We start from the raw sequence: 12,295 nt of genomic DNA on the forward strand, positions 1-12,295 counted from the left end.
ATTTTCTCACCAGGAGTGAAGGGAAAGAAAAGCAAGAGAAGTGCTCTAAGAGACTGCAAAAGATTCCAGTCATGTAAATGTTTTTGCTATATTGCCTTACTGTGAAGAGTAAATAAGCAGTTTAAGGGGAAAATTGAATATGTTAAAATTTATTCATGGAATAACAAGAAAAAAATAGCCACTGATTAATGGAGTACTGGCCAGTATAGCCTGCAAATGTGAGTAGGCGAAGCTCCATTTTCTACATCATGAGAATTCTAATACGTGAGGTCTCTCATCACATTCGCGGGGTTCCCAACCAAACGCGTCTGTTACTCTTGGTGGCCCTGCTCACACCTTTTCTTAACATTTTCATCAGAGAGACGCATACAGCCAAAGCCTATGACAATCGTGATCAATGACAATAACAGTCAAGGGCAAACACTCACTGAGCGCGATGTGCAGACACCGTTCTAAAAACATGCACTGATTCATCTAGCCTCCATCTTCACCCCACAGGACAGGTTCTTTCATTATCTCCATTTTACACATGAGGACACGGAGAGATTAACTCCCTACGAGGGCTGCTTTTATGTGTTATCTTGGCTGGGCCATGGTGCCCAGATAGTTGGTCAAACATTATTCTGGATGTTTCCATGAGGGTGTGTTTGGATGAGATTTACATGTACATCAGTGGACTTTGAGCAAAGCAGATTGCCCTTCATAATGCTGGGTGGGCCTCATCCAATCAGTTGAAGACCTGAAAAGAAGGGAAAGCTGACCTCTCCCTGAGCAAGAAGAAATTCTACCAGCAGACTGCCTGTGGCCTCCATCTGCAGCATTGGCTCTTCCTGGTTCACTAACAGTCTGCCTTTGGACTTGAAGTGCAACTCTTTCCTGTGTCCTGCAGCCTGCTGGCCTCCCCCATCAGATTTTGGACTTGCCAACCCTCCACAATCACATAAGCCAACTGCTTAAAATAAATCTCTTTCTACATATGTATCACATCCTGTTGGTTCTGTTTCTCTGGAGAACCCCAGCTAATACACTTGCCTAAGGTTATATAGCCTGTAAATGGTAGAACTGGCTTTCAATCCTGCAGTCTGGTGCCATACGCTTGATGGGAACTTTCCTGTTAGCCCTTATCAGTGCAGCTGATAACCTCTATTTTTATGCTAGTAGGGATAGCTCTTCCCCACCTCTTCATATTAACCGATCATATTGGTTAAGATAATACAAATTGCCTAAGAAGCTAGCTGCCATAATAAACAAATCCCGAACTTCAGAGGCCAGCCACAATAGACACATTTCGTGTATCTGTAGCAGTTTGACAGGGGCCATCCTGGTTGCTAGGTGACCTTCCTTCACACACTCATTCAGGGACCCAGCTGCTAGAGGCTCTGGCCATCTTCAACACGTAGCTTCCAAGGTCACCCTGGGGCTTGACTGCACTCCAGCTAGCCAGAAGGGGAAAGGAGCATGGGAGGTCATGTATGAGAGTTTTTAGAATCGCTATTGCTAAGGAATTTTTTGTTAAAACAATTTGGCGAGCAGTTCAAACTGGGCTATTCTGAAATTATTTTCTGTGCGTGTCTGTTGCTCATTTGATGTTCATTTTCAATAATGTAATTCTTTAAGATAACATTTAAAAGCACATTTTAAAGTTGCTCATCTCCCTTTCATCGTATTTCAAACTCCTTAAACTAACAGGCGGAAATAGAGAAGCAGATGTATTTCTTAATGAAGCAACCAAATTGACTAGAAGGGCTGTTTTATACAGAGGATATTAAGAGAGAAGGTTGGAGATGAAAAGTTGGGGCAAGATGATGGAGGGCCTTGAATGCCAGGCCCAGGCACTTGGGCATTTACCCTTGAGAGATCTCAAATTCTTGCTTTTTCTACTCTGAACTAACAGCCCTTATTCTCTATGCCAGATCATCATAGGTGATGTTCACCACCATACGTGAGTGTAATAATATTCAACTCATCATTTGTTTGTTTCTCATTTCCTCTCTTCCCTCCACACCCATCACCTGGATAAACGGTATGCATCTCAAGGGCAGGAGCATGACTTACACTTTTCTTAAAGCTGCATAAGCCTAGCAGAGCATCTCACATGTGAAGTTAAGGGCTACATTCTGTTGAAATTCAAGAGATGTCCCTATACCTTCAAATAACCCACAAATGGGTGAATATAACTATGCACATAATTTCCTCCCCAAACGCAATATATTTTAACTGAAAAATATGAATGATGTCTTGAGGCTTCGGATGACTTTACAAACTACCATGTTCTGGTTGGGGTTCTCAGCAAAATGACTTGCCCAATGATGCTCCCTGGTTTGGGGATTGTGTCCTTTAACTATTTCCACATCATATAGCCAAGCTGTCATCATATTTGACATTCCGTGCTTTGAAATGGCTATTATTACAGGCATGGGGAATCTCTCTCCTCTTTCTTTTCCCTTCATTTCTATCACTGACTAGCAATCAGCTGATATTTTTTAGCACTTTTTTTTTTTTACAAAGGAGCAAAGCATTTAAAAAAAATTACATCAAAAATGTATTGCATAAGGAATGACTAGTAGAGAACAAAATCCTGTTTGTGCTAGTAGTCAGCTAGAAACACTCACTAGTGAGAAACTCACTCCCACCCATGAGCCTGGGACTCAAATTCATGGCTCAGCAAAATTACAAATGACCATACATCATGGATCTGGGATTTTGCAAATAATAAAAACCACATGTGCTGACTCTAGAGGTGGGAAGTACCTAGGATATAATAGTAAATGTGACAATAGCATTGATATCACTAGTTACCAAGCTATGAGACTATGTGTGTGTCAAACTGGATATATGTCTGTATGCGTGCATTTGCATACAAATGTGAGTGTGGGCGTGTGTGTATTTTCAAGTTCTTCATTGCTACATAACAAGTTACCTCAAACAGTGGCTTGAAACAATAACCATCATTTCTTCTTTCACTCAGTTCTGGGATTGACTGAACTCAGCTGGGTGGTTCTTACTTGGGATCACGCCATGGTTGCAGTCATCTTACGAGTGGAACTGGAATCATCTCAAAGACCTCTTCACACACATGTCTGGGGCTTGGACTGGGAAGACTCAAAAGAGCTGGGAGCTAGAGCTGGAAGCTCCTTGGGTACCTCTATTTCTATTTGGTTTTTCCATGTGGTCATTCTAGCATGGTGGCTTCCCTGTAGCTCAGCACTCCAAATCACAGGTTCAAGGAGAAAGAGACAAAGACAGAGGCAGAAACAGAGAGAAACTCTGGCAAGGTGGGTGCTGTGCTCGTACAGAATCACACATTCATAATCATGTACATCCTATGACCTTTGCCACCTTCTGCTGATTAGGAGCTTGTCATAGGCCCCACCCACACCTGTGGGGAGGGGAATGACACAAAGGTGTGGATACCAGGAGGGAGGGATCATGGGTCTCCCCTAAAGTCTGTCTGCCACGTGTAATGAAATTAAGCAACGTGTTCCAAATCACATAGCTAGAGGGCAGCACAAATAGGATTTGACCCCAAGTGGTCTGACTTGAGTCTCCATTCTCAATGATCATACTAGAGGGATACTTGGTGTGAGTGCATATTTTTAACTGTGATAATCCTTTTTTAAAAAGAATACGTTCTCCTTTGCATCCAGTAAGAGGCTAAGCTGACAGAATCATGCTTCTGAGGCTGCGAAGCTGAAAACCAGCCCCCAGGACATGGTGACTTCACGCAGGTAATGCCACACTCACCAATGAGGCTTCCTTGGTGGTACTGGCTCCATGCTGATACCTTCAGGTCGCAATTATATACCTAACATATCTGTATAAGCTGAGAAAGAGAGCTTGTCAGAAGACTATACATTTTCTTGGAACATCTTCAGGCCAGATGGCACATGGGCAGGAACAAATGGGTAATGTTGCAATGGAAGCAACTGGGGGAAAGTCCTGTAGATGCTGGGACTTCAGCCTTGGGAAGGACTCCAGCAGCAGCTGATTCTCTACCATACAATGGGCTGAAAAAAACACATCTCTGTAAAAATAAAGAAAAGCCTAACCGAGTGCAGCTGCCATCCTCCCAATAATTAGATTTGGAGGATTATTGCTGAGATGAATGGAAGGTATCATATGGTCACTGCTAGAAATATTTGCCATCTTTGTCTAACTGCACTACCAGGCACTAGAGTTCTGAGCGGACCCACATATGTTTGCTTTTAATTAAAATGTGCTGAATGAATCGTTAGCTACACTGAAATAATGAAGAAAAGCAACACAAGACAAATCGGCTAATTGACAACTCCAAACATTCTATTTTATACCCTTCAGTTATGTTAATGGAGAGTTCCAATATGTTCTAGTTGAAATAATAATTACACAGCACAGTTACATAATAACCTAAGAGGTAGATAAAAATGTTACAAATAACTACAGCAGCAAAACCCACAAATGGGTCAAAGGATTACAAATTCATTTACCCAGTCTTTAATCCAACAAGTACATATTGAGAACACTGCTTATTATGTGTCAGGCTCTCATAGGCTAATGCTTATGATGAAATATTCCCAGTGTTTTCAAATACACATTTTTATTTAAGATAGCATGTTCTGTGAGTATCAAGGTGCTACACAGGGTACCTCTCCAACCACATGATGAAACAAAATAGGAAGCAACTCTTGAAAAGGAGAGACCATCATTTTAAGACATTTCAAAAGCTAGTTTATGTGAAGGCAGAGAATCTGGCCAAGATCTTGACAAATTACATTTTATTCAATGCACAAGAAACTAGCGCAGCTGCCTGAAGGAAAATGTGTCCTGGGATTGTGTACACAGAGCAAGGCCAAAGGGCAGCCATATTCCAAGTAGACCGTAAACAGAAGGTTGATTAGAAGCCTTTTCAAAGATCATGGCAGAATTTCAGCTGTGCGACAACCAGAATTCTGGCCAAAACTGGGAGTGATGGAAACTGTCACATATCTTTGGATATTTTGTGGAGATTAATCCCTTGACTGGGTTGTCTCTGCTGAATAAAGGAGAATAATTCAGAGTCAGTCACAGAACACTCTTGCTCTTAACTGGAGGAGCAGGATATCAATGAGGTAAATTAACTCCAAGCATTTAGAGTTTATTTACAACTAAACTGCAAAGCCTCCATCTCATGCATATTCAATCAGAGAAAATTGTGGCTCATTCAAGACAAGACGTGAGCCAACTGTGGGGCGAGGCGAAGGGTGACGTCATCTGAAAGGGCTGGAAACGAAGTGTAAATTTGAATATCATCTGTATATAAGTGATAATTAAAGCTGTGAGACTCAATGTGCGCCAACGAAGTCAATACAAATGAGGAGAACAGTGTCCCAAGCTACGTGGTACTTCTGAAATGGAGATTTAAAAAAAAAATAAGGTAGTGGGGGCAAGATTTTCTTCCTCTTGAATGATCTCGTGAGGTCACTCGTGAGAAAGACGGTCATCTTCTTGCAGAGTCACTGAGTCACTTGATTAAAGTAGAGGAGTTTTCCTGTAAGATTTACATTCCAAGGAAACATGTCACGTCATTCAGTTTGGGGAAGACCATTTTCTCTCCCCAGATAGGTCATTTTGGTAAATAATAGCAAAGAAAATCACCCATTCAAGTTGACATTTGCTTGTCCTTTTCAAGTCTGGTGTTAAATTTGGGCAGAAAACACAAGTTGCTTTAGCTGGGTGTTCGGTGATTTCATTCATGCAGGAAGAAATAGTTTCTCTTTTTCCTAGCTGTGTCTCAACACTGTAACAGTAGCATAACTAAAGTAAATGCAATATGAGTCAAATGAAATGGAGACTACTTCATAATGTATTATTCATTATGAAAAGGGCAGCTTTTGCCCTAATCATCCCTCTAGAGATTTATGACTTAGGGATCTCTTTTTCTTTTCTTTTTTTCTTTCTTTCTTTTTTTCTTTTAGACTACCAGCTCTCCAGACGGTAGAAGCTTCCAAACAACCAGTTCCTCAGTAGCACAGGCATAGAGTGACCCTCACCCTGAGTGATGGGTGTTATGGGCTGAATTGTGTTCACCCCAAATTCACATGTTGAAGTCCTAACCCCAGTACCTCAGAACATGACTGTATCTGAAGACAGGGTCTTTAAAGAGGTAATTAAGCTAAAATAAGGTCATTAGGGTGGGCTGCAATCCAATATATGCCTGGTATCCTTATAAGAAGAGGAAATATGGACAGAGACACGCACAGAGGGGTGACCACGTGAAGACACAGGCAGAAGGGGGCCGTCTACAAGCCGAGGAGAGAGGCCTCAGAGGAAACCAAGCCTGCGGACAACTTGACTTCAGATTTCTAGTCTCCAGAATTGTGAGAAAATACATTTCTGTGGCTTAGCACACCCCAGACTGTGGTACTTTGTTATGGCAGCCTGAGCTGACCAATACAATGGGACAAAAGAAGTAGGGTCAACATACGATGCACTTTCCATGGAAGATCCTTACCCTGAACCTTTTCTCGCCTTCTAATAATAGACCTACCTCATAGATTTGTCTGTTCTGTCATCATGAGCAGTAACAACAAAATTTATTTCACTTCTCTGCAATTTAGTCTCCTCATTTCAAAACTGGGATGAAAAATCTAGAATTGTGGCTCTGGAAGTAGATTTTCAGCAAATCAACACGAACTTGTCTCTTTCCCCTCTTCCCTTCCCTGTACAGTCATAAAATACTATGGCTTCCCAAATATTTTTTGCATCAAAATACCCTATTATAGTTTTCAGTTAGTCTGGTTCAGTCACCCACTATGTGACTTCGGACAAGTTACTGAAACGTACTGCTCCTCATAGTCTGCTTCACAAGGTTATGAAAATTAAAATTCAAGTGACAGTTATTTAAGGCTTCTAGCAGAGTACTTGGCACATGGTAGGAGTTCCGTGAAGGTTGCTTTCACCCTTCTAAAAGCATGATCCTGTTACCCCCCCCCCGCAGAGAAATGTTTATTGCATTTGATATTATAATCATTATATTTATTTATTCCCCTCTTCATTCTAAAGGGAATTTATCACTTCAGGAAAATATTTCCAGGCTATATTAGTCTTCATAAGGGAAAAATAGTACAAGGTGATAGACAAGGTCATGGACCACATTCTTATAATGAACTCAAAAGGAAGTTTAGGGAATTCCCTGGTGGCTCAGGGGTTAAGATTCCACCTGCCAATGCAGGGGACAAAGATTCGAACCCTGGTCCGGGAAGATTCCACATGCCGCGGAGCAACTAAGCCCGTGTGCCACAACTACTGAGCCTGCGCTCTAGGGCCCAAAAGCCACAACTACTGAAGCCCATGTGCCACAACTACTGAAGCCCGCGCACCTAGAGTCCGTGTTCCGCAACAAGAGAAGCCACTGCACTGAGAAGCCTGTGCACTGCAATGAAGAGTAGCCCCCACTCTCCGCAACTAGAGAAAGCCCGCATGCAGCAACAAAGACCCAACACAGCCAATAAATAAATAAATGTATACAAAAGGAAGTTCAGAGGGCTGATCCCTAAAGCAACCCATAGTTGCACGATCTCAAGATGCAGTGGGTAGGAGCAATGCTTTCCTAGGGAGGTAGAGGTGAAATGAAGTCCTAACTTTGCAGCTCCTTTACAGATGGACTTCACCCCAAAATAAATGTAAAGTATCTTTAGGAATGGATGAGTTCATCTTCCCTTTTGCTTTTTTAACTTCTTTAAAAATTTAAATATATATAAACTACACAGAATATAACAACCAAACTCCCACAGTCTACTACTTCGAATTAGAAACCATTCACATCGCACCATATTTGCTTCCAGTATTTTTTAAAGAATAAAGTACTACAGCTAAAGTCACGTTTAATCAACTGACACAGAAGCAACCTCCAATGCATTTGGATTGATCCTTCCAGAACACTGAAATGTTTACACATACACAAAAGATACTTGTGTAGGTGTGTGTGTGTTTCACGCTCATCGCAGTGAGTGGCAGCGTATGGTGTGTACTATTTTGCACTTGGGCCCTTTCAACTCAACCTTATTTTCTGAGTTGAAGCTGCACTGTTACATGTGTCTCTCGCCCATTTCTTGTGCGGGCTGCTTTATGAGATGGCTTCTGTGTCCCCATAATTTGTATGTTAAAGTCCTAACCCTCAGTGCCTCAAAATGTGACTATTTGGACATATGGTCTTTAAAGAGATAATTAGGTTAAAATGGGGCCATCAGGGTGGCCCCTGATCCACTATGATTAGCATCCTTATGGAAGGGGCAATTAGGACACAGACACACAAAGAAGACCATGTGAGGACACAGAGTGAACACAGCCATCTACAAGCCAAGGAGAGAGGCCTTAGAAGAAACCAACCCTGAGGACACTTGGATCTCAGACTTCTAGGCCCCAGAATTGTGAAAAAGATTTCTGTTGTTTAAGCCACCTGACCTGGGGTACTTTGTCATGGCAGCCTGAGCAAACCAATACAGGCAGCAAAGTCTTCCACAGAATGCACAAGCCTGCAGTGTTTTTAGCCATCCCCCTAGTGGTGGACAGTTAGATGGAAAAGCACAAATACGCCTCTTTGAACATGGCCCCTTGTGCGGGAATATCTCTAGGGTAATACCTAGAAAGGAAATCGCTGGGTTTATACGGGGGGCACATTTTCAAACTGTCAAGATGCTGCCAAATTGCTCTCTGAAGCATCTGTGTCAACTTATACTCCTAATGACAGTGAATGAGAGGACTAGTTAGTTCTCCAACATCCTAAACAACATTTAATACCCTCAGACTTCAAAATTTATGCCAATATGATTGACCAGAAAAGTATTGTTTTAATTGCACTTCCCTAATTACATATGAAGTTGACTATCTTTTCATACACGCCTTGCCCATTCTTATTTCTTCCATAAATTCTCAGTTCATTTCCTTTGCATGTTTTCACTTTAGATTGTATGTCTTTTTCTACCTGACTTGTGGGAATTATATACATTTTAGATAATAATCCTCTGTCTGCTAGCTACTTTGTAAATCCTTCTCCCAGGCTACCACTTGTCTTTTAATCTTGTTCATGGTGTTATTTTGACAAAAGTTTTCTGATTAGGTGTAATCAGATGTACCTCTATTTACAGTTTGTCTTTTGTGTGTCATCTGAAAAAAAAAAACAAACAAATAAACAAAAAACAAAACCAAAACCTTTCCTTTCCAAAATTCATAATTTATTTTCTCATAATTCTGTTTTTTTCTTATGTTTTCTTCTCATAGTTCTAGAGCATTTTCGCCATGTTTACATCTTCAGGACAACTTTATTTCTGTGATGCGGATAGGTAGGACTTTCTAATTATTTCTTCTGTGAGAGTCAACTGTCCCAATACCATTTACTGAAATAGAAAATTCTTACTCTAAAAAAAAATTTCAGTAAAGCACCCACAGACTGTCTCATTTTAAGTAGTGTAATTTCCTGATAACTCCTCCAAAATGTATTAGGAGGAAAATGTGCCCCTAGGTAAGCAAATACGCTGACCTAAATGGGTATTTGGATGTGAGCCAAGCAAATGCTAGAAGTTGCTGCCAAAAAATGGTTTTGATGTTGGAAGGGTTGGTGTCAAGCCCTTCCTCCTGACAGTCACTGGATAGCTGGGCCAGGTGTCTTTCCAAGGCCATTCTGAGTGTATAATGATTAAACCAGCAGTGGTGTTTAGAGGGCTTGTCCTTCCATTGTCCCTGGCAAGGGGATGTGCCTCCTGCTCACCAGAGCAGTGACTCCTGCATGGACATCTCTGGAAGGACACGCTGAAGCCGACTACAGTATTGTGTCTTGAGATGAGGGATGTATGTTTGTGGGGAGATTTTTTGACTGAATTCCACACCCACCTTTTTTTGGACCATATGTATGCGTTACCCACTCAAAATAATAATTTGTTTTTAAAAGCAATATGTCACTAAGACACTAAGTAAAACCAGGAGAAAACATCCCTGTGCTATTGTGCTTTAAATAAACATAGATTGATGAGAATTTGGGGAGGGAGTAATTCGAATAGAAATTTCACTTCACCTTAATTACCTGAATAATTTAGACCACTGGTTTTCAGATATTTCTTAGATACAAAAAACTTTGCTCAAACTAGACCCTTCTTGAGACTTCCCTGGTGGTCCAGTGGTTAAGAATCCGCCTTCCAGTGCAGGGGATGCAGGTTCGATTCCTGGTTGGGGAGCTAAGATCCCACATGCCATGGGGCAACTAAGTCTGTGTGCCACAACTAGAGAGCCCGTGTGCCACAACTACAGAGCCCACACACTCTGGAGCCCACGCGCCACAACTAGAGAGTAGCTTTTGCAACAAAGAGCCCAGGTGCTGCAACTAAGACCCAACCCAATCAAGAAAACCAACCAAACAAAAAAACCCAAAAAACAAACTAGATCTTTCTCAGAAGACCAACATATAAAATCGATGAAAATAAAGCAGTCTTGTTTAAAATGGGGATCCCCACTGAAGGTCTTTAAGGGGGCTCTTGTGGGACCCCCAGGGCTCTTTAGAATACACTGAAAAGCCTCCTTTAAAGTCAAGGTATTGGAGAATTAGAGATAAGTTATAATTCTCTTTTTCACTTTCTTCATGTAGTAATTCTATTTCATCTCTGAAATTCACAGGGTTATGTGTTCGTACATTCTGTAAACATTTCTTGAGCACACCTATTGTTTTTCAGACCCTGGGATAGGCACCCAGGAGGAGGAGGTGACATGGAGATGGTAAGGGCTGAGAAAAAATTTTTGAAGTGTGAGGAGGAGACAGCTGAAAGTCAGGGATTGCAGGGGGAAGCAGGGAGGAAGCAGGATGGTAGATTATAGGGGTGGGGGTGGGGGAGCAGCATGGGGAGATGCACGGGGCATCTGTTGGCAGTGGCAGGTGCTGAAACTGGAGAGGCAGGGAGGAGTGAGTTACTACATGCCTGATGGACCTTTCTAAGTTTGGACTTGGAAGGCCACAAGGAAGCAATCGCAGGATCTTAAGCAGGAGATTGACACAGTCATATTTGTGCTTTGGAAGGATCACTCTGGCCCAAGTGAGCATTGAAAGGGGACGTGATTAAGGCAGGGAGACTGAGTATTAGATCATTGCAGGCAGCCAGGGAAGAGATGCTGTTGGACCAACCTGAAGCCGAGCCACAGAGATGAAGCAGAAGGGGGTTGACTAAGACAGAATGAGCTGAATGGCGGTCAGAGGAGGAAAAGTGTCTAGAGGATTCCTGGAGTTTGGGTTTGTATAACTGCATGGGGTTGGATAACCAATGCCATTCAACGCAGCAAGAAAAATGGGGAAAAGCATTGGAGGTACCAGATGATGAGTTCCAATGAGGGCAGGTCTTGTTTGAAGTACCTGTGAGATATCAAAAGTGGAGATGCCCAGCAGGCAATCGGAGATCCAGCCCTGGAGCTCAGAAGACAGATCTGGGATGGAGGGGACAATTTGGGACCCATCCTCAGTGCGATGATAATGGCGGGTCAAGAAAGTAGTTAAAATCCTTGAGAGATTGGAAACAACACAGAGAGAAGAGTCCCAAGAAGGCAGGGGAAGGGGACTCAGGAAGGGGACCCAAGAAGTAGACTGAGATTGCTCAGCAGAGGACAGAGAATCAGGGAGAGTGGGGTTCAAAGAAACAAGAGAGAGAGTTTTGAGATAGGAGGAGTTGTGAGGAGGTTCAAATGCTGTGCTGAGAAGAAGAAATGCAAGGACCGTGATGATTAGTGAAGGGTGAGCTGCCTTGAGGTGGACCTGTTTCATTATTCTGGGAAGCCATGCACAGAATGACTGGGTGGAAGATTATCAACTCTAACTGCACGACCGAAACACCTGGGGATTTTTTTTTTTTAATAATAAATCCTGGGTCATAGATTTCATTGGTCTGATATGGAGTCTGGGCCAGAAGATATTTTTAATACTCCACAAGAAAGCCTCGTGTGTGGCCAGAGTTGGGAACCACTGTTCCAGTTATGCCCTATCTGAGCCACAAAGGACTGAAACAGGCTCCTCTGGGAGAGGTCAGATGACTCTCACGCTGATCCATGTTGTCGGGACACACAGGAGAGGTAAGTAGAGGAAATTGATTCCAGTTGATTAAAAAGTGTCTGTGTGGACCCAGGTCTTTGCGGCAGAGACAGGCCTTGAAATTGGGGGAACACCAAAGAAGAATCCTCTGTTGCTGGGGAAGGGAATGTCACTGGGCTTTCCCAGAATGTAAGAGATCTGTCCCCCAAATCAGGCCAAGTCTATATCCACCAAACATCTTTCTGGTTAATAATTAAGCTTTACCTGGTAATTTAA

At 42.3% G+C, this 12,295-nt stretch overlaps 1 protein-coding gene across 2 annotated transcripts in view; it reads right to left on the reverse strand.

Annotated features, from left to right (window-relative positions):
• The window catches only part of EFCAB11 (EF-hand calcium binding domain 11), a 289,500-nt gene that overhangs the window by 100,623 nt on the left and 176,582 nt on the right, over positions 1 to 12,295 (reverse strand). Inside the window, exon 7 of one of the 2 annotated variants that reach the window (XM_057733113.1) lies at positions 4,622 to 5,011. The exons of the other annotated variant lie outside the window; for it this stretch is intronic. Coding sequence (XP_057589096.1) covers positions 4,906 to 5,011 — 106 coding nt within the window. The 3' untranslated portion in view covers positions 4,622 to 4,905. Of the gene's footprint in view, positions 1 to 4,621; positions 5,012 to 12,295 lie in introns of those variants that run through there. 2 annotated transcript variants of the gene reach the window in all.

This window comes from Hippopotamus amphibius, chromosome 4 (assembly GCF_030028045.1).
Source record: "Hippopotamus amphibius kiboko isolate mHipAmp2 chromosome 4, mHipAmp2.hap2, whole genome shotgun sequence".
In the NCBI taxonomy this organism is placed as follows: Eukaryota; Metazoa; Chordata; class Mammalia; order Artiodactyla; family Hippopotamidae; genus Hippopotamus; species Hippopotamus amphibius.